Here is a 23,851-nt window from a genome sequence, read left to right as displayed (position 1 = left end):
TATATCAAAGTAAAACATATAAAATATCAACATATTTAGCACTAAGTCCAATGGATTTAATCCTTCCCTAACAACTCTGATTTTGCTATAAGAGTAACTATTGATTCTTTGTCTTTCTCTTTCTCCTTCCAATATCCTAAAAAACACTTTCCCGGACCATCTTTTCCCTCAAGTAGATGCCATCTTTAGTCTTTCTGTTTTCTCACCAGTCACATCCTATTTGCTATCTTTCTTTCACTGCCAAACTTTAAATATAATTGTCTATACTTGTATCTCCACTTGCCCTCCTCTAATTCCCATTCATTTCCCAGCCACTACTATGTAGCTTTCAGCCCTACCGTTCTATTAAGAAACGATCACCCAAATCCTCCTGTGTGTCAATGTATGGTCTTATCATCCTTTTCCTTGAACCATGAAATATTTGTCACTGATAACCCGTTCCTTAAAATACTCTCCTTTCTTAACTTATCAGAAATGCTTATGCTCTTTCTATCTCTCTTGTGACCTCTTTTAACTTCTTTCATTGGCTCCTTTTTCTCTGTCCATACTTTATAAATTGGTCTTCCCGAAGATTCTGTCCTCTGGTCTCTTTGCTTCTTGCTTCATGTATCTCAGCTATTTCCCCAGATACTCTCTAGTACTGGTAACTCTCCTGAGCCCAGACTCATGCTCTTAACGCTTCATTACATAGCTCCTTCTGGATGTCCAAATTCAGTTTATTTAGAATTAAATTTATTTTCTTTTCCCCGTAATTGCTCCTCAGCCTCCTGTGTAATCTTTCAATAAATGCTATATCCATCCCTTTGTCTTCCAAGATAAAACCTCCAAACTATAGTCCATTCTTCCCCTGTTCTTGCCATCCACATCTATATCTTTCTAATTTGTTTGTATATCTTTCTTTTTAAGCCCCAGTGCCCTTAGCCTAATCTAGAGTCTCATTATTTGTCATTGGGAGTATTATAACCACCTCCTAATTGTTCTCCATCCTCCAAGCTCCACACTTCAGTCCATCTCCATATTACTGTCAGTCATCTTTCTAAGCATGCACCAGATTGCGCCAGTCCCCTGTTTGAAAATGTTTAATGAGAATTTGAGAGAAAGAGTTTCTAACAGATAAGATGATGCATTTGAAAGGAAGAAAACAGTGGCTTTTAATCCCTGGTTTTTCTCAATTTCTCAGTTAATAAACTCAAGAGAGTCTAAAATTTGGTATCTTTTAACTCTTTCCATGATGGTGAGGGGGCAAGATCTTCATTATAGCCTTTCTCACAAAGAGTTTTCCTTTGAGTCTGACACAAAGACTTCATGCAAATTGTAGAAAACAAGTGTACAGTTTCGAATGTCATCATAGGAACATGCCAATGAGCTTTTATGCATGCACGAAGAACAAAACAAAACAAAACAAAAAAGACCCAAACGTCAAAGAGGGTCATTTTGAGTAGTATCTGACGGAATTCTGTTTTATACATAATTCACTGAGATTTATCCAGTACTCATAAAAGAGATCATTATAGCACCAGAACTGAACAATTTCTCAGAAGATACTAGTCTCTACAGCTGCTTGCCGTTCATTGATCACGCCATGCTCTTGCATGCTCTTGTGTCCGTGTTGAATGTGTTCCTAGGCCTGGAATGAATTGTCCAGTTCAGGGTCCAGTTTGAATGGTGATTCCTCGGTATTGCTTCTTGATGCTACTATGCAGAATTAATTTATTCATGATTTTTGTTCCATAATCCATTATATATTCATCTCCTTAAAACCTTGTCACCTTCTTAATAGTTATAAGTCTGCCTCGTCCGTGGAAGTTTAACTTTCTTAAGAGCGAAGACAATGTCTCATTTACCCCAGAATCTAGCATATTTGTGGTATAACAAGAAATATATTTGGTCTTTGTCCCTAGTACCTGACCCAAAACTCCTAAACCCTTGGGATTTCCTGAGTGATAGGAGTGTCTTTTATTATTCACAGAGAGGCTTTTTGAGCACACCTGAGTTTATCTAATGAGGTGATTGAGAATGGGACCCCTAGATAGCCTCAGGATGAGGCTGGTCACCAGAAAGACCAAGTGATTAGGGGCTGGAAGTCTCAGCCCCACCCATTGACCTCTGGGAAGGGAAGGGGGTGCTGCAGATTAAGCTCTATAAAAACTCTTGAACAACAAGATTTGATGAACTTCAAGGTTGGTGGACACATCCCTTGCTGGAAAGGTGGTGTACCCTAGTTCCACAGGGACAGAATTTTCCGCACTCAGGACTCTTCTTGACCTTGCCCTGTGTACCTCTTCATCTGGCTGTTCATCTGTATCCTTTACAATATCTTTAATAATAAACTGGTAAGTGTAATTAAATGTTGCTGCGAGTTCTGTGAGCTACTCTAGCAAGTTAATAGAAGCAAGGAGAGGGTCTTGGGAGTCCCCAGTTTATAACCAGTAAGTCAGAAGCACAGGTAACAATTTAGATTTGCAATTGGTGTCTGAAGAAAGGGCAGTCTTGTGGGACTGAGCCCTTAACCTGTGGGATCTGATGCTATCTCAAGTAGATAGCATCAGAATTGAGTTCAATTTGTAGGACACTCAGTGTCTGCTGAGATTGGAGAAATGCTTGGTGGTATTGGGAAAAAACACACTGGAATGGTACTTTTTACAAAGCAAGTAGTGAATACGCCTACTGAATTAAAATGAGCAGCAGAAGCCAATGCTAAAAATTAGATAGAATCCATAAATCTTGGAAGTGTAGTTGATTTTACCCTGAAATAACTCCCCTAATGGTTATGGACTCAGTTTGGAAAATTACATGAAAAAAATTCTTACAGTGAAGTCGAAGCTATAAACATAAATAATAACTGTGTGTCTAGCTGGACATTTTCCTTATTAATGCTGTCTGAGATTATTTTATAAGTGCCGAATCTCAGTGTTTATTAATAGTGAACTTGGCCAACTAAAACCCTAAAGTCTTATTTTTCTGAACTACTATCTAGCTGGTATCACTCATCACCTTATAAAGCTGATTTTTTAAAATAAATGCAGAACTTTTCATTTACTGGTACAGCTAGGGCTCCAAGGTAGATGTGTTCCATTAGAAGGATAAGTTACAGGGAAAGAATGATTGCCATTTCTAGAAGTCTTTATTTGAACAGCTGTCATAGGAAGAAGGAGTAAACTTGTTCTATATTTCACTGAAGGCAGAGTTTGGGTCAATGAATAGAAGTTACAAGTCGGAAGATTTCACCTATATATAAAGAAACTTTATCTTTGAGTAATGGTGACCAACGATGATTTCTTTAGATTTTATTGAGTCCCAAGACAAAAACTATTTTTCAAGAGGCTGGTTGCTTATCTATTGTAATGTTGTGATGTTGTAAAAAGAAGTCCTCCATCTAGGGGCCAGTTGTATCAACTGAGAGGTCTCTTTCAACTCTAAGGTTTTATGATCTCATTAATAGTTTCCATACTTTGCAGTTGTTGCCATTCTGCAATCAATCCTATTTTGCACCTAGACTTAAGCTTGTCAATTGAATTTAACCTGTTAATTCATGTCTGCCCCAAGGGAAATTTCTCTTTATAAATTAAGTCTGTGTTCTCATTGTATATAGATCTATTATAAAGAGAGAAAAAGGTCTCTGGATGGAAATGGGACCTGTAAACACAATGATTTTTAGTACATGTCTCATCTCAACTCCTAGAATTAATGACCTAAAGAGCTTTCAAATGTTAGTCAACTCTTAACCACTTCCATGATCGTGACAAGGCAAGACCTCATTATGACTTCTCAGGCAAAGAGTTTTCCTTTGATTCTGAGAGAAATTTCATGGAAACTATAGGTAAAGCATGTAGAGTTTTTAATGTTATCATAGGAACACGCCAAGACACTTTCATGAATGCACAAAGAAAATAAAACAATAAAAGAAAGAACAAAGGATCAGGCACCAGAGAACATATTGATATTTCCACTCCAGCTACTTGAAAGGTGACTAGATTCAACAGAAAAACAAGAGGTGAAGGTGGGAAAACAAAGACTGAATTCATCTCAGACATACATCTGAAGTTTATAAGAGAAAAGCAGAGAAGGACTATGTAACTGATCCATAATAATAGATAACCAAGATATTTCATGCAAGTATAACACAGGCATTTCCCAATTATCCATGATAATAGAACCAAGGATAGCAAAAAATGAACTGAAATCCATATAATTCGAAAATAAATTTGCCTCAAAATTCCATCCTCGTATCCTTTAGATTTTTCTAAAATCAAAATACTTTCTTATCTTTCCTTCATCCATGTTACAGTAAAGGGGGTACTCAGTAGTAAAGGGACTAAAGGACAGGCAATGTATAGGAAAATCCAGAATAGATCTCCTGGATATTTACTGAGGGTCTCTTATGTGCAAGAAACCATCAGATAAAAGAAATGCAAAATATACTCCCTGCCTTTAAGGAACTTAGCATTTTCTTTGGCAAAAACACACACTTATGAAACATCAAATACATTAGCAATGTATGATTAAGCACCAAATGCTTGGGCATTGACAATACATGGCATTGACAGTTTTAGAGACTAAAGTACTCATATTTTGTTTGGGGAGAGATTCATGAAAACAACTGGACTGAACTAAACTTTGAAGGATTGTTAGGAAAAAAATGGCTGGGTAAGATAAGAACGAAAGATGTGTTCTGGCGCTGTGTTCCTCTAACCTAGCTTAAAATGACCTATTGGACTGGGTTCCCCTACCTCCTCCCACACACATCCACCCACAAGCTAAGCTTTTAAACAATATTGCTTTTCTATGAAATGCTTGGAGGTAGTCAAAATCTTCTAAAGTCCTGGTCCCTAAAAGCATTCTTCTCTCTCTTTTTTTTTTTTTTGGAGGTCAGTGAAGCAGTTTCCCCTGTCTATCCTATCAATTAGCAGAAACTGGCAGTACTTAGAAACACCATTATTTCCCATAAACACATTCACAAAATTAAACAAGTAATATCTAAGCATTTGTGCTCATGAAGATTAAGTGATTTTGAGTGTTGTGAAAACGGAAATCCCCAGTGCAACACTCCTCTTTTAGATATGAGCAGAGGCATGTTCAGCAAGGTCAAAAGCAAATTAAGGGACAGAAAGAAGAACAAAGTCTCAGCACAGAAAAGGAAAAGCCAAGTTGAATGATGGCGTCTGCATTCTCCACAGCATCATTTGCCATAAGGCCAACCTATCATAAGGAGGAACTGGTTCAAAGGAAGCGTTTGGGGCTACAAAGTCAGGGTTTCTCTCCGCACCTGCAGCACCCTTTAGAGCTAAAACAGTGAAAAACAGCAACATGGGTTGATGCAAAGACAGACTCTAGATGAAAAGCAGCAACACAGAAGGAACCTGAGAACATTCAGCATTTCAGCTAGATTAATGATATGGGGGTCACTGCAGAACACAGGTTCTGGAAATGGAAAACCAAACAATGGGGGGTGGGGAATCATGTTCAGATCATCTGTCTTCCACAAATGGGAGCGACCAGGAGCATGCTGGGAGAGACCAGGAAATGCCATTGTGCAACTGCTGAGTCATCTCATTTGTAGTTTACAGATAGCTTTTGGTATATGGATATCAACTTCTAGAAAGAGTCAGAGATAAGCACCCAGGCTGTGCTCTCTGGAAATCACATAGATATACATATAATCACAATGCCCCCAGGGACACTAATAATTAGAAGTTTGCTATCTCCTCCTGCGTACTCAGGGACAAGTTCACTCACATCCTTATGTGGCAGCCTTCCCGAGGATGGGTGTGGTCCATAATCCACCCACGTCTGCCCCATCAACCACTCTTTCCAGAAGTCTCCAAGACAAAGCTGCCTCTCTTCTAGGAGTGTTGAGGTTCCTGTGTACAAAGCTGGAGACCTGTAAAATCTTCAAGGGGTTAAACTGCAATGTCTCCAGTCCCTGCCACCCCCTCCTATGTATGAGAAGGAAGGGCCAGAGCACACCTTTCCACAGCACTGTGTCACACATTGTCACTAGGACGCTGACACAGCTAATACCCTTAGTTTCGCAGAAGACAGTTCCTACTGCTGCAACATACTCTCCCTCTACTGGAGTAAAAGGTTGTCCCCCGCCCACACCCCAGCAAGGCTGGGGAAAAGGCACCTCCATTTCCCACAGGCTCTTCCCTCTCGCACACACCCAAACATGTCACCTACTCTATGTCATGACATCCCATGGACATGTTTTTCTCTTGGGCTCACTCAGGACCAGCCCCATTGCCTCCACAAAATTAAACTGAGGGCCACGTACATGGAATAGATGGTCTCCAGGTGTGTAAGTTTCTATCCTTTGGATATTCCAACACAAGGAGCTTTATCTTTCATATTCTGCTTCTCTAAGGGCAAATTTACAATCACCAGTACTTTTTGTTGATGCCTATAGGATGTCTGAGAGTACATATGAGCAATGCGCTCACATCTCAGCACAGAGTCATTCCTCCTGGGGCCCTGCTCCGGGCCAGGCTGCTGGGTCTGTCTAAGACCCCTTCTGCAGCACCAGCGAACTGAACAGTAAACCAGAGGTTGTCATTCCTCCATGCTTCATATTCTGTAGGTATGATCCTTTATATTATGTATCAGACAAGTTAGGGACTTTTAATTATATTAAAACAAAATTATATAAACTATAATAAAAACTAAACACCAGTTTTACAATACTTTTAATAAATTAAAACCAAAAAAAAAAAGAATTCTAAGACCTAAATTTCAATGATGTGTTTCCTACAGGGAAGGCTCCTCTAGAAACTGACCCTGTGACTCTAAGAAAACAATACTACAATGATATTTATAACAATACTTTTGTATGTGGCTTTATCATGTATACAACCTAATTTCACATGTCTTTCAAAAGAGAGATATCAGAGTTTAATTATTTCTTTAAGATAAGTTTTTAAAGTTCTGATTTATCTGACTATACCATCTTGATTATTCCATGGAAAGCTGCAAACCCTGATTCCCTAGGCATTAATACCTCCTTGTCCCTTACTTTTAAGACACTGATCATCTTTATACAAAATTTTTATCTTGAAACAATCTGGAAATTTAATGGAACTGGAACATGTGGGAATTTTTTCTCTCAAAAATTTTTCTTTCAAGACATTTTTAAAAGTTACAAATCACTATCAATATTTTTAAATGTTTCAGAATGAAAGTATGTTACCTAGATTATGTGATCTTGACATTTACTTATTTTATCAGCCAAAGAGAATTATACTGACTAGCATAATAATGAGTGACATGTACATGATAAGAAAATATCTCTTTGCATATAACAGTTGGCCTGAAATTAATTCAGATACTCTTCATTTTCACTAAAAAAATATAGCCTACTCTCAGACTACTTTTAGGGATTAATTCTATAGGAATGATCAGATAAGCACACAGATATATTTTATATATACAAAAGTATTCATATGAACACTATTTGTAATGGTGAAAAATTATAAATAACTTATATGTTTAATAGGGAATGGATTATATAAATTATGGTCAATCCATACGATGTAAGTCTATGCAGTCATTAAAGAGACGATGTAAATCAGGATTCATTGACACAGAAAGATGCTTATGTTGTGTGTTTAATAAGAAAGCACATTTAGTTCCATTCTTTTTACATGGAGTTGAATGTAAGTATGACTGTAAGTTGCTGTGTGTGCAGAGAGGGGACTGAGGATTCATTCACCAAAATGTTAATAACGTGTTATTTCTGGATGGTATGATTTTTATTTTATTTTTATCCTTTTCTGTAATTGAATTTTTTTACAATGACTGTGTCATTTTTTATAATCCAAAAATAAAAGCCATTTTCAGTTCTAGCTATTTTTTTAAAGATAGGCTTTAATCCATTTGTGAGGAAGAACCATGATTTGATTCAAAATACTGCACTTCAAGATGTGGAGCTAAACTAATCCAGTGCAAGTTTACCGAGGACTATCTCCTTTTTCTCTTTGACACATTTTACACAAATGAGAGGCGTTTAAAGAATAGATGAAGAATATCAAGCACATTCCCTCTTCTCCGTCAAATTAAAATTTGTTGTATAAGTGAACAGGTAGGTCAGAATGAGTGGTTTTAATCTATGAGATAATCTCTATCCACCGTCTCTCTGGGGTTTCTAAGTAGGGTAAGGAAAACAAAGCTTAAAGGCTGTAAATCATGTCAGATCCAGAGTTTGAGTAAATAAGTTAGATTTATAAAAACATCAATTGTATTTAAATCCATGAATTCTTAATGATATTGTAAAAACATGTTGATTACATTTGTGTATGCTAGGGAACTACCTCTTTATTTAGAAAAATAATAAGGAAAGAATAAAGCATTTACCAAAAAAAAAAAAAAATCAGAAAATGCTGAATTCAGTAGTAATTCACTGCAGTACAATTTTAAGCATTAAAAAAGTAAAATCTAGCCAAAAAGCACATTAAATTGATACCATTTTGAGAGTTTTTGTTTTACTCATTTATTTATTTATTTATTTATTACATATACGTCCTGCAAATTATGGTTTGGAGAAATGAGAATTAAAGTCCGATAAAAATGCTGTATAAAGAAATGCCCTTCCAGAAAATACTGCTTTATTTTTCAAGTTAACAGAGAAAATATGACCATTCATGGGTGTTTTCTTTCATCTTTTACCTTTTTTTTAAAAAATATTTATTTATTTATTTTTGGCTGCATTGGGCCTTCGTTGCTGCATGCAGGCTTTCTCTAGTTGCAGAGAGTGGGGGCTACTCTGTTGCGGTGCGTGGGCTTCTCATTGCTGTGGCTTCTCTTGTTGTGGAGCACAGGCTCTAGGTGCGAGGGCTTCAGTAGTTGTGGCTCATGGGCTCTAGAGAGCAGGCTCAGTAGTTGTGGCACATGGACTTAGCTGCTCCGCAGCATGTGGGATCTTCCTGGACCAGGGATCGAACCTGTGTCACCTGCGTTGGCAGGCGGATTCTTAACCACTGCGCCACCAGGGAAGTCCCTCATCTTTTATCTTCTTGATTTAAAATAGACCCTAGCTAAAAGGAACCTTAAAATTACATATTCTAAATCTTTCCTTTTATAAATAGAGAAATTGAGTCAGACAATTTTAGTTAAGGTCACAGAGTAAAGTCAAGTTAGACCAATGCCTAAAATTCAGGCCTCCTGATTTCCAGTCCAATCAATGGTCTTTTCACTGAACCTCTTGAATTGGCATCTGGTAACTACATAATATCAAATAAAAATAGGAACACATACACATATAAAGCATATATATCACTCTTCTAATTACCCTTTAAACAAATTGCTCATTAAAAAAGCATCAGATAAAGCTTCAGCATAATCAGGCTTTTCAGTAGTTGCCATTCTCACACTAAAGAATAGAAGATATACATTTACTCATTCATTCATTTATTCAACAACCTTTTAATAAGAATATGGCTTAAGTACCTAGTTACACATATGTGTATGTCATTCACCTTGAAGAGCACTGTTTTAGAAGATGCCAAGAGCTAGGCTCCTGCTTTCAAAGAGTAAGGTGACAATATAAGTGTGGAAGATGCAAACTTTTAAACAAGAAATACCAATGAGAAAGAAGCTTCTTTATCATAGCCTTTAGCTCTACCAAAACAATAATATTTGTTTGCTAAGTACAAAATAGGAAGGCATACTGTGGTCTGAAGTCACTCTTTGCTACTCTAGCTCCAGGAGCCTGGGGCCTGAGTAAGAGCCATGGTTTGACCACAGTGTGAGTACTTCTAAAGGAAGAATGCCCTTGTTTCATGCTGTGCTACCCTGCCATCCCAGTCCCCTGCTCCCTGCCCTTTACCCGCTTCTTTAATCCTGTGGCAGAATCATGTCCTGGCTCCTACTTGCCTTTGATACAGATTCTGAACCACTCATTTATCCTTATCATTCAAAACATTTATCCTTCAAGCTTCTGATAAAATTTATGAACTTCCTCAAACAATGTGTACTTGCTTTCAACTGAATGCAATTTTATCCCTTACTGAATTAAAAAGGAGAATCATTATTAATCAGTCAATTAAAAAATAATAGTCTTTATTGCATACCTACTATGTGCCTGGGAGAAATAAATATAAACATTCCATTGCAGAAAAGATCATGGGCAAAGTCATAGAGACCTGGGAGAAGAATTAACATGTCAAGTTCAGGAGAAAATGAGAACAGCCTCCCCGGAAGAAGCAAGCTGCTCAGACCAGAGACAGTGATAGGAGGCAAAGGGCCTTAAAAACCTTGAAAAGGAGTTTCTATAAGAGAAGGCCTGGACTGTGGAAACACACTCCTGGAAAGTAATTCTCCATACTTGTTCATCTCAGCTCTGAATCAAAAAATCCAGCATGTTTTTATCTTTCCATGAAAATCAATTAAGAAAGAGAAATGTATGCAGAACTTTCTCTCTCTCTCTCTCTCTCTCTCTCTCACACACACACACACACACACACACGCACATGATATCATTCCTTTTTTCTTCTGCAGATAAGGCAACATCAGATTAGGTGTCTTGCTTAGGAAGCTATAGGGGGAAAGAGAGGCATAAAAAGAATAGAGAGATTCTTTATAGATAAAGAATGAGAATTAAGAGAATGGGGGCAGTGAAGACAGAGAAGAAGGAATTTTCCTTCTCAAATAAGAAAAAGAAACAGAGGGTAAGAGAAGTTGAGGGTAATAAAAAACAGAATGGAAGACATCATAATGGGATCCTTAATTGAATTTGTGTCTACTCTCAGTCCTGCGCCTGCAGCTGAAGGAAACCCTTGGTAACTCACTCAACATGAAGCTACATGGTCATTTTGGCACAGAAGAAGCAGACAGCGATGAGCTTTCTCTCCCAGATTGCAGCTCTGCCTCAGGATGAAATTGTTCTGACCAACATTTCCCCATCTGGCAGGCAGGCGGCCAAAAGATTGGAGACCTGAAAATGGGTCACTGCGTTTTGACTCCCTGCAGCAGGCCATACATGTAATGTAATAGTTACACAATTCAATCTAATATCCGTCATGCTGAGCACCATCCAGTGGAAAATGTTATGTTTTTCATGAAAGAAATAAAAATAAAGGTGACTGCTATGGTAGTACCTGACTCCCAAGGCCTAAGCCTTTCACAAACTTTTTCATTTTAGCTTGATCTTGACTGATGAAAATAACTTTCCACTGTTTGAAAAGCTAAAAATACACAGAGTTTAACTACTATCATTTACTTAGAAAAAGCAGCCTTATATAGCAACAACTTCTAATTTAGAAGACAAGAGTGGGGGGTTGGGAGGAGGGACTGAAATGCTCATTAGGCTTCCCCAAAGGCCCTGGCACAGAGTTTTCCTGACTATTCAGAGATCAGCGTCCTATATTTACTTACCAGGGACAATTTATTTTTCTTTTATATTTTCAAAGCACTTGAAATGATTCCTTCTCTTTGTGATGATTTCCATATGCTGTTTCCAATGAAAGGACGATGGCTTACTGAGTGAACATAAGGCCACATTCTGAAACCATTACATGCCATCTCACAGGGAGAGATCCTGAGGACTGCAGAAGCCCTTCTTATGATACTGAGATCCGGATCTCAAAAGGCATTGCAAAGAAGACAGCAGATAACCCTTCAATTTTATAAAGGTTGGTTAAATAAAATTAGAATAACCGCAAATGTGATAGCAGTAATTTTTAAAAACCCTTGAATGTTTCCTGTGTGTTAAGTAATTTGCATGCTCAATTTCTAACCCTGAGAACAATCCTTGGAGCTAGGTGCTAACACTATCCCCATTTTATAAATGAGAGAACTGAAGCCCAGAGACTAATATGATTGAAAGAGTCAGAGTTTACTTGCTCTAAACAGAGCTCAACATAAATATAGGCAAATAATTCTTCATGCCTGGAGGTATTTTCCTTTTAAAAATCTGTACTCAGAAGAAATCAGCACAACACTGTAAATCAACTATACTCCAATAAAAAAAAAATCTGTACTATTTTTAAGCGGGACAATCATTTTATTTGGCCTTGTAAAATGTATAACTTAAGGGTTTACTGCCTCAAGCTGATTAAACTGCATAACAAAGAAATCTTGATTTGTAATAAATACTTACAAACATTTTGTGAAATGTTGCATTTTATCAACAATGAAAAATTGCCCTGGGTAAAAGAATCATCACAAATAGTTTATTTAGCTTTTGTGCTCTTAACTTTCATTTGATATCTGGAGTACAAGAGATCGGATTACCACTTTTCTTAATTTCTGAAGAAAATAAATTTGTGTAGAAGACAGTTACTTCCTCCTCTAATTCAAATAATAATAACAACGACAGACTCCTTTACTGCATGATTACTCTGTGTCAAGTATTATCTTAATATACAATCTTTTAAAAGTATCACAAGACATATTATTAACTGATTCCTTGGATCTCAGATTCCTCACCTGTAAAACTGGTGACGTTTTTAATCTACAAAAACAGCAATTCCATTACACAGTATGCTATTTTACAGATAAGGAAACTGAGGCTCAGAAAAATGTGTTTAAACCTACACGGTAAGTGGTAGCCAGCATTAAAATGCTCGTATCCTTTCAATGGGTCAGTTTCCAAATAATATCTAAATAAGATCATCTTTTTTTTGAAGGAGAAATGAAATTAAGACAAACTAGAAAATATAATAAAATTCTTTGACACTGAAGTCAAAATAAACAGGATCTATGTATCAAATTCTATTTGACACTCCTTAAATTCTTCTTCTCTCACTGGGATAATCAATGTCAGAGGAAGAGGAAAGGTTAATAGAATTTTTAACCAAACATCTACATAAGAAGTGGTAGTAATAATTCATTTAAATAAAGTGTTCTAAAGACCGGCCAGTAGGCTGTTACATTATGAAAAACTGAAATGGATGAAGAGGAACTATGAAGAAAACAGCTCAAAGTCATTCTCTAGGACCAGTATGTTAATCATCTAATGATGGGAACATAACGTCATGGTCAGGGTTCCCAGGAGAGAGTTTTTCATATTTATCACTGTGAAAGACTGGACTTCTTATAGCAATTTCTCATGGAAATGTGTGCCAGCTACACTGGCGTCTTCACAGTTCCTTGAATGTGCCAAGCATGCTTCTGTCCCAGGGCTCTTGTACTTGTACTGCCCTATGCCTGGAAGGCTTCCCCCACTATCTGCCAAGCCAACTGGAACTCCCATGGACTTTTATTTTCAACTAAAAAATGAGAAGGAGCTCTAACTAATGTTTAATCTACTTTCATATATGGATTGACACCAGTACCCTGGTCCAGTCTGGTCCAGATAGTTATGAGTTTCATGTAGTACTTGAGGTGATGCCACCGAACAGGGGACAGGGGCTCCTAACACGGCAGAGGGGAAAGAGACTTCCTCATATGTTCATTGTCTTGCAATATATTATGTTTTACGGTGCTTGATTAAATGAATTTCCACGTTATTATCTAGTTTTAACCCTCACAAAATGACACAAGTTTAAAATATTCCTGAAAGGCAGCTATTGATTAAAGATAACATCTACATTTCAGGCACAAGAGAAAAAGATATATATTCCTTCAGAAACTCTTCATCAGCCATGTAGCGAGATTAAACACCATTACTGTTTAATCATATGTGACAGGTAGGTAAAGTATTCAAAATTACCAAGAACACTATTTGGAATACGGATTTATATCCACTGTTGTCAGAGCGGAACTTTGCCTTATTGTGCTCTATGATATCAGCTAGTGTTAGTATGAAGTAGTCAGGACTAAGATATTTCATAACCAAGCATCCAGAGCATGAAAAACTTCCAGATTTGTTTTTTTTTTAACAGTGGTTGAAGTCAGGCAATACTCGATTTAAAACATTACAGAATTAAACCAAATGATAATGTTTAGAAAGCTTCTCATGGATGCATTTTAAAATGGTTAAAATAATACAATATGGCAACAAACCGAGATAGATTTTTTATCAGCAAATATTGTTGAAGATGTAAAGAAAAACCAGGAAATTGGTAGAAATAATATTAGACCAACCTACAAGTTGGAGGAGTTTTGCTGTAAAGTTAAATAAAAGAACATATGTTTCTGGTATATCCCAGCCTATAGTATTTTCTTGATTCTATTTCAATACTGAAGTAGATGAAGAACTACTCCTTTGGAGAGCCGATACAGAAAAATACTGGAGATAAGTTCTCAAAATAAACGAATTCTTTAATTTTTTTAAAAAATCAATGTTTTATGGGAAAAATGTAAATAAAACCACTGATGAAGTAGCTGCCTTAACAAGGATTAACAAAGAAAAGATTCTAGGGTAGGTTATGAAGTGCCACACATAAAATCCATTCAGTACATTATTTGTAGGCAAGTTAAGTTGAAGAGAGAAGCAAAATAAATGGAAGACAAAAGTGCTGCAGGATGTCATCAATATGGTTAATTGAATAAAAACTCACATTTAATAAATACTGGAATCTATAAAGCATGTTGCAGTGATATCGGGAGTACAGGGGGTCGTTCAGAGCATGCACTTTGGTGTCCAACTGGCCTCTGTCCTAGGCCTGCCTGGACCTGCTCTACAACCTTAGTTATTCACCTAACTCCTCTAAGACTCAGTTTTCCCGTCTGTGAAAAAAAAGGGTAGTTAAGCCTACTGTGAATGATATAATACATAAAGCACTTAATTGTACAGAGATTTTTTTTAATGTTATAGTTATTTTGATGATATGATGGGGAGACTTTGAAGTATTTTTAGAAGTGGTATAACAGGTGATTTAGAACAATCTCTCTGGCAGCTCTCTGTATCATGAACCTGAGGACTGTGAAACCCAAAGCAGGGAGACAGTTAAAAGGCCAAGGTAGTTATCGAAGAGACAGCTAGTGAAGGCCTGAGCTGAAGGAGTGGGAGTAGACACACCGAGTAGGAAGTGAGTGAGCTACTGAGAAGGTAAATTCAGTACCGCCAGTTTCCACCTCAGTGAGTTGATTTCATACCCCTTTAATGTGTCTTAAGCTACATGGTAAAATTCTCAAACATGGTCCTACTGCTAGAAAATTTTTGCTTCAAAAATAAAGTAGCATGCATATATACACTAATATATATAAAATGGATAACTAATAAGCACCTGCTGTATAAAAAATACATAAAATTCAAAATAAAAAAGTAAAGTAGCATGGAATTCCCTGGTGGTCCAGTGGTTGGGACTTGGCACTTTCACTACCGTGGCCTGGGTTCAATCCCTGGTCAGGGAACTAAGATCCCGTAATCTGCAGAGCACAGCCAAAGACAAAAACAAATAATAATAATAATAAAGTAACATGTCATATTTGTTAAGAAGACATGGGAAATCTGATTAGAAAAAAAATTTTTAAATCTATCCTTCAGAAGACAGAATTATGAAAGTTTCTAGTCTGTTTCTATTTCATTTCCTAAATTATTTGTTCCAGAAACAAAAGTTTCAAATAGTGATCTGACACTAATTTAAATTAGTGAAAATATACTTAAAGTCAGAACAGAAGAAGTAGGTGTAGTTTATGGGACCACAAAAATCTTTCCACCATGGTCTGTTGAGGTCTTTCTTCCCTTCTTAACTGGCTGTTCAAACTACACTGAACCCCAAAATGTGTGTAGGAGCTTAGAAGACAAACCCCAGAGTCAAACTGGGCGAACCCCAGGTCTGCCCCTACCTACCTGTGTGACCCAAAGAAGTCACTTAACCACTTTCTGCCTCTGTAATGGGGATCTTAAATGGGGGTAACCTCACAGGGTTCTCCATTATATTTAAAAGGTGATCAAAGAATTGTCCAGCACCCAGTAAACATTAATATGAGTTTCTTAAAATTATCTCCAGAAGGCAATAAGATGTTGGGAGGAAAATGATACTCTGAACATTATTATAGATTTCTTCTGGAAAAAAATAATCTGTGTCCTAAAACGGTGAAATTCAAGCCAGGTAAGTTTTGATAAAGGAAGGAGTATTGCCTAAGTAGGATCAGATAGAACACAAACACATAGTTCTGTTCAGGAAAAGTCATCCACTACATTGTTTTATCAGAAACAAAAGTTTCTGATACTTTTGTTTCAGAAAACTTTTGTTTCAGAAAACTTTTGTTTCACACTGCTTCCAAAGAAAAGTGGAAAAGCTAGTCTTGGGTGAGTAAGATTATAAAAAACCAAAAACCAGTGGATAGGAAAACTATTTGTTACATAATCAAGTGACACAATCTTTCATTTATAATGTTTCAAAGAGTAAATCCACCACATTTTTTAGTACTTTATCTGAAACACACCAGATTTATACACAAGTTAAGGAAAACTACGTCCAGACCGTCATAACACAAAACTATATCTACTATCGCTGATGATCTGCCACATGCCAATGGATTTCACAAAGACTTTGAAGATACAGTTTGTTGGGAATGTGGCCATTTCTGCTTTTTAATAATAAGAAAAGAATGGTAAATAATTCAGAAAAATTAAGTGCCTAAGATAATTCAATACTGTAAATATGTTCTCACTGAGGTGGTCAAACAATGAAATATTCCCCAAAGAGCAAATGTTATATCTGTTTCTCAGATGAGCTTTTAACTTCATGAAGTTGTTTACTCTTTCAGATTATTTAATGAAGCTGATGCAGGAATTCTCCATTTCCTTTTACAAAAACCTCATGCATTTGGTTTCATCATGAATCTGTTAGAACAGACACAATAAACATTTTGGAGTCCATCTATTTTTCAGGTTTATTTACAAGTAAACCAGTTCCCTTTCCAGTCTTGTCTCTCATTGCACGTTAGCTCAGAGATGCGTTTCCTGTAATCCTTACAGGAAGATTATAAAATCCCTAACGGGCCCTCAGGCCCATTAAAAGAAAAAATCATTACAAATGCTTTTAAAGATCAAATCTTAGATTGGTGACATTCTGATACAATTCTGTATCGAAGTCACTGCAATGTTCAGCATTACTAAATGATATCCTGTTCTCTTATCCAGGATGATGCAGAGAGTGATATGATGCCCCTGCTAGAGGGAAAGAATTATATTTGACTTAAGGCTGTTTTATATAAGATTTTTTTCAAATAATTTTTTTCAGAATCAGTTTTTTTCATCTATAAACTGAGAATAATAAAACTTTGTCTACCCCACCAGTATCAAAGGAGATAATATATGTTAACACACTAAGACGATTGTAGGATAAACAAATGAAGTATTTGTAGCCAAATATATAAATTAGCTTATATTCCTCAATACATTAACTAACAGAGGGAGCTAAATTATTTTGGAAGCTGACCTGTCTTTTAAAACCATTACCATGAAAAATATGCAAATGTTATCCAGTTAGGTATAATGTGTATGTCCCAATGATATTACATACTGACTTTTGGAATTTGCAGTATGAATTTATTTAAAAAAAAAACCAATCACCTTTATACCCAATAAAAGTTTAATACCCAATAAAAGTTCAGAGTACTTCTAACTTGAGAGTTCTAGCCTCTAATAGTTGTTCAAGAAATAGGTGTTCAAGAAACACCTCTTTAGACTTAACCAAAGGTATGCATCTGCCTAATAACGAAATGCATCCCAGGTTACAAAGTACTGATTCACATTCAACAAAAGAAGAAGAAAAGGAAAAAGAAGTAGTTTACAGTTCATTAAGCTCAAAGTCAGATTTTCATGCATTCTACCTGGAAACAATAGCTTCAACATGGTCAATGGAAGTCATATGAGTTGGTGATAAGTTTTCAATCTAACACACATCAAGTATGTGTGATTGATAATATGAACCTGTATGATGGAACTAATGTTTTTGAGGAGTGCCTATCATTCTGTTATAAATGTGAAACTATTTTATTTCTTTTAGTAACTGCTTTTGACTACTATTATAAAACCAAATCCCTCCCTTAATAATACTTTGGTCAGATCCCATGCATTTCTGGTGGCTTTTGGTTATTAAAACGGTCTAGTCCGATTACAGCTTTGATCTAACACCTAACTCTAATTCTCCCTAAGCACGGTGGCTGGCTTGTGGCTCCAGGGCTTGGCAAGAGGAGGAAAGTGCTGTCTGCCCTTTACCAGCCTCCCACCCACTCCTCCCAGGTTGAAGGCAGGAAGGAAGGCTGGAGAAGGAGGGGGAAGGTAGATCTATTTATTCATAACTGAATGAGGTGGCATTTCTCTCTTTCTTGGTTTTTGTGCTTCTCTGGTTAATGTTGAGTGGCCATCACTGTCCTCTCTGCAGCTGGTGTCCAAATGCGGGGACACTTGTGTGGTTCCTTCTAGGAGCCCTGGAGGGCTTTGCCCTGCATAGTTCCCTAACACAGGAAATAGGGCTCCTGTCCAGCACTTCTCTAGCCCTTCCAAGCCCCCAATGCCAGCTTGTTCCTGCCAGCCCCTGGCTAAGAGCTTGGCCTTTCTGGGTAGGCCAAGCAAGATGGCTCAAGTCCTGCCAATGACTTTCTGTGATATTCGTTCATCCATGGGAAATGCAAGGATCCTTGCCTTACTAAATGGACAGGTTCCTATTCATTCTCTCTCTGTTTCTCTCTCCTTTTCCCTCCTGCATCTTTCTCCAGTTTTATTCCCCCCACCTTCCTCTCCCTACCCCCATCCCACTGTTCACATAGGCACTAGGCAGGCCAGCAACTGCACTGACAAAGAAGACATCCTACCAGAGATGCACCTGGAACATTTCCTGGCATGTGACAAGGGCCTGATAAATGCGAGCTACATATGGACTATGTCTAGATAATGGCAAGGTTCGTGCATAGTCATAGTCATTATTTTATCTCATTGTCCTTCAACAAGTGATCTGTCTTAAAACATGCAATTCTAAAATAAAAATTTTATGTAACATCTGCTTAATAGATTTAGCTAGTGTGCACGGATTTCTGTAAGCATAGCTATTTTTAGAATTTCTAAAAAGTGCTCAAAAAAATCAATAAATATTAAGTGATCAGTCATATTTACTAATAAAGATGTTCCTAGGTTTCCATTTGTAGTAAGGAGCATTTATCCTGAAATATACATATTTAAACATCACAATCTTTCCTATTTTTCCCTTTAAAAATAGCTATGTTTCTTGAATTATTCTATCTGAAACATTTTAGATACCTCACTGATGTCACTAAGGGATATGAATTATGTATTTGAATGTGCTTTGCCTAAATACTTTTATTCAAACGTTTAAAGAGAGGATATACAATAATAGATGAGAATCATTAAGTCCACCTTGCCTCATAAAATGGATGATTGTAATTTGTCATCTAAATTTTAATAAAGTTATTTGAAACTGGATTAAAATTCATTTTAATAAGTACCATAGTGGTCTATACTTTTGAAGAAAGCTTCCATTTCTTTATTTTAAATAAATTTATTTATTTATTTTTGGCTGCATTCAGTCTTCGTTGCTGTGTGCGGGCTTTCTCTAGTTGTGGCTAGGGGGGCTACTCTTCGCTGCAGTGCCTGGACTTCTCATTGTGGTGGCTTATCTTGTTGCGGAGCACGGGCTCTAGAGCGCAGGCTCAGTAGTTGTGGCTCGACGGGCTTAGTTACTCCGTGGCATGTGGGATCTTCCCGGACCAGGGCTCGAACCCGTGAACCCTGCATTGGCAGGCGGATTCTTAACCACTGCACCACCAGGGAAGTTCCCCATTTCTAACCATTAAAACATGTAAAGAATAAACAGTCTAAACATTTTTTGTTCCTGATTCTCAAAATGTGAGTTATTTCTGAATCATTCATAAGATTTGTTTGCAAAACAAAAATTTCTCCCCATTTCTTTATGTGGAGATTTTCCAAAGTGATTTTCCAAGAGTATGTCCAGGGACATAGCCATGTAAGTAGATGTTCCAAATAAGAGAGTTTTGTAAAATAAAAGTGCTAACATACTTTTCATAAGGACATCTGCACAGACACAATGGGGTTTTATGTTGTAATTATGTCTGAATAAATTTGTTTCTGTGGATGATGTCTTGGAAATATACCTTGCAAGAGTACTGTTTTATGACTCTGTATTAGAAATGTTTGCTTCTCACCACATATATTTAGAACAGAAACTAAAAGATATATAAACATTTAAAAACCAGGGCAATGTTATTGATTATTTAGGGCCTTTTAGAAATTCAATTTATCTTGAAAACAAAGCAGAATTTTATGGCCTTGAGCTTCAATGTCAATGAAAATTTTTATTATTAATATTTCTGTTAGTGATCTTTAAAAGTTGGGGTTCACCTACAGTTCAGCCAGCGAGCCAAATACTAAAAACATTTGAATATCTTTCAAAAATGACTAAACATGTCACTAGAAGGATATTTACTGGGAATTATAAAGCTATTAAATTCTGATCATTCTTAATAATATTAGAATTACTTTTTTTTCTTTTTCTAAAAATATTAGGCTAGTTTTTCCTTTGCTATTTCAGCTTGCTAGATTTTCATTCTACATAGAATTATTGAAAATCTAAACACTAGATATTTACAACGAGCCAAAAATTTGTTGTTATCTAAAGAGCAGCTTTGTAGCATACCCATTTTAAGGGGCATGATTTAAGCACTGTGTGAAAATTTCTTTTTTTTGAAAATAATCTCTTCAGTTTCCAAACTATTCTTTTGCATGTTCTTCAAAACTGTGGGCATTTTGTTTGCCAGCAACCATCCCCTACTCAGCCTTTCTGTCTCTTTTCTATTCATCCTCCTACTTGGAGGTAACTTGGCTCTAATAAGTTTTAACCAGTCCTTGGAAAAGAAGAAAATCTATGCCAAGCAACATACACTTCACCTTGATCTCAATGAGAGACCTTTAATAGAATTGAGTTGACTTAATGTTTTGAGTGAAAAACAGTGATTCCAGTGAGGCCGTGGCCTTGATAACGTAGAAATTGGCAAGCACTTTGTTCCAAGGGTTTTTGGAAACAAATAATGCTAGTAATAAGAAATTAAATATAATAAGTTTTAATTAAATATAAAACCAGACCAAGAAAAGTGGGCATTGCCAAAGAAATTTAGAAATTATACCTTCTTTAGAAGGCTCTCTGGTCACTTTTATGTGTGGGGAAAAAACAATAGATTATTGTCTCTCTCTCTCTCTCTCTATCCCTCTCTCTCTTTTACACACACACACACACACACACACTATAATTAAGGCAAACATCCAGGTGCTTTCATAATATTTTAAAATCAGTAACTTTATAACAACACAAACTAAAAAATTAAAGCAAACATCCTGATGCTTTAATATAATGATCTTTTTAAAACCAAAAATATATTTCCTGGGTATTTTAGGAGAGATAGGGGGAGAGCAGGACTAAACTTCTTGATCCTCATACAGACTAATAGCCTCTTTGAATCCTGGTAATAGAGATGCTATCAACAGAGGAGCACCTCCAAAACACCCTTCACTAGCAATTTGCTTCAGTTCTTCAAAAAATCACACAGTGGTTCCACTTTGAAATAATCACATCAAGAAGTCGGGAGAACCCATTCTATTCTGTAGGTCTGGCTATGAAAGAGCCACCGGGAATTACAGCTTCTAGCCACTCCTGTCCCCACATTTTAACTGGTAGGCAAATGATTCTAAAACTGTACACTAATAGGGCTGTAGAAAACTCGAGCAACATAGAACCTCAGTCCAGTTTCCACCATACTTCTCTCCTTTTCCCACCCCACTCAAAATCTTTGTCTCTCTCTCCCTCTGCACACACACCCAAAGACACACACATCAGATGAATCAGGAAAGGTGATCTGTCTCAGGCCCGGCTGCAAGTTAGATCAGAGCTGGAATTAGGACCCAAATCTCAGTAATGGGAGCCAGCCGACGGCTATTCTAGACCCGGGACAAATCCACTTCAGTCTCATGAATTCTGTATACGCTGAATTAGACATTAATATTTTGTCTGATGTTGGCTGCCATTGACTCCTAAAGAAACACAGTGAAACCAACCACCTTTCTGTACCCTTTAATCACTCTGCCAGTTCCAAGCCGAAGACCAAAAACCAGAGGCAAGTTACTTAACCTCTCAGGGTTCTTTCCTCATCTAAAATTAGCGAGTTGAAGTGGGAATCTCTGAGGAACTTTTCAGTTCTAAAAATTTCTGCTTTCTCCCGTTTCATGCTTCATTCCTGATGTTTGAATTTTTCACTAGGTGGCAGGATTCCACCATCGCATTATGAAAGGATTTTCCTATGGAAGCCTGGGTGCAGAAAATTTCAAAGAAACTCCTTTTTTCAAGTGAACATTAAGAAAAAAAAAAAAAGCCAAAGGGAAAGAAGAATAACTACAAAGGCCAGTGGTCCATATATTTCATAAGGATCTAGATACATTTTTAATGTAAGTATAAAACAGGAAATTAATCAAACATGTTCTTTCCTATAGTACTTCAATTTAGTATTACAATCAGGTGAAAGTCTGCTTATTTTCATGTATTTAAAAATTTGTTTTAGCTGAATCATAATTAGACAATGTCAGATCCCCTCAAGCAAACTGGTAAGCATATTGAGCTAAGAAAAAAAAGCAATCTAATGGAAACACAAACATCTAAAATATTTTAAATCACTATTAGATGCATTTCAAAGTTACCTCTAAGTACTTAAAATATATTTCCAGTGTCTTTGAATTTTATTTTGAGCACCTAACCAGACGAATGCACATGATAGAACAGAGTACTTGGATTTTTGCATTTATTAGCCAAATCCTGAAAAGAGTATTCTTTCAAATAGATTTTATGGCATCTTCATCATATTTTTAAAAAATTATTGCCCCAAATTGGGCTTCTCATAAATGCTATATAATAAATGTCATTACCAATACTTTATGAGGCCCCAAAATAGCCAAGCCAATTGGTTACGCTGCGCTGAGTACTTCTCCTCAGCCAGAGCCAAGGAAAGTGACATGAAACAATAACAACTGCAGATCCTAATATTGCCTAGAAGAAACGTCCCCAAGTGTCTTGCTGGATGCCGGAGAAGAAGCTAATCACGTAGGCTTTTGTTCAGCTAATAAAATATGGCACGCTTTCTTCCCCATTAATGGCTGACTAATTACATATGTGCTATATGTTACTCTCCAAAGTTTCTTTGGTAAAAACAAAAAACAAAACAAAAAAACCCACACCCTAGAAAGATTCAATGAGAGCATCAAAATCAAACTAATATAGAGACTACTGGATCAGAACTTGAAAAACCATCAACAGGTTGCTTTCATTCTTTCCTTCCCAGCCCAGAACCGTGATAACCCATCCTCGATGGTCCTACCTTAGCAACTTGTAAGGGCTGCTGCTGCTCCTTGCCACCTTGCAATCTGAACCCCCAGGGCGCCCCTCCGGTCATGGAAATGCAGATAAAATCCCCGGTGCCCATTTTCTTCTTTTAGCTGGGTAACATGAAGAGCTTGAAAAGACAGACGAAGCCTGGGTGCGGTTGAGGCTATGCCGTGAGCTTCGGGCTCCCGCTAGGGAGGCAGGACTGGGGCGCGCAGAGCCTCCGCCGCAGCAGCCGCTGCTGCCCCGGCCGCCGCTTCGAATTTGCGCTGCTAATGGGATCCTTCACAAGGCGGCAGAGGCGCTAGAGGCATCAAGCACACAGCCCACTCTTGCGTCACGCTCCTTTGCTCAGCCCACCTTCAGGAACGGAAAGAGCCTCACACAGAGGAGAATGTCCCCCATTTGGGGCAAGATGCGGGGCGGGGAGGGGAACAAAAGTTCTCTAGCTCTAACGAGAGAACCCAACCCTTAAAAGAAAGGATAATAGGAAAACTTTCATTGAATAATTCTATAAATAGTAGAGGACAGATGAAGGTTTTAATCTCCAAGCCGCAAGTGACATCCTAAAACATGAGCTCTGAGAAGTGAACTACTAGAGGATTAGATTCTCTCAAATGTTTTGA

At 37.2% G+C, this 23,851-nt stretch overlaps 1 protein-coding gene across 2 annotated transcripts in view; it reads right to left on the bottom strand.

Annotated features, from left to right (window-relative positions):
• The window catches only part of SYNPO2 (synaptopodin 2), a 168,270-nt gene extending 144,784 nt beyond the window's left edge, over positions 1 to 23,486 (bottom strand). Inside the window, exon 1 of one of the 2 annotated variants that reach the window (XM_065877741.1) lies at positions 23,221 to 23,486. In XM_065877741.1, coding sequence (XP_065733813.1) covers positions 23,221 to 23,325 — 105 coding nt within the window. In that variant the 5' untranslated portion in view covers positions 23,326 to 23,486. The remainder of the gene's footprint in view (positions 1 to 23,220) is intronic. The other variant, XM_065877740.1, reaches the window with a different exon arrangement.
• Between the last annotated feature and the right edge of the window lie 365 nt (positions 23,487 to 23,851).

Source organism: Phocoena phocoena, chromosome 5, assembly GCF_963924675.1.
Source record: "Phocoena phocoena chromosome 5, mPhoPho1.1, whole genome shotgun sequence".
Taxonomy (NCBI): domain Eukaryota; kingdom Metazoa; phylum Chordata; class Mammalia; order Artiodactyla; family Phocoenidae; genus Phocoena; species Phocoena phocoena.
Note: the sequence above shows the minus strand (reverse complement) of the source record. Positions and strands in the feature narration are given on the sequence as shown.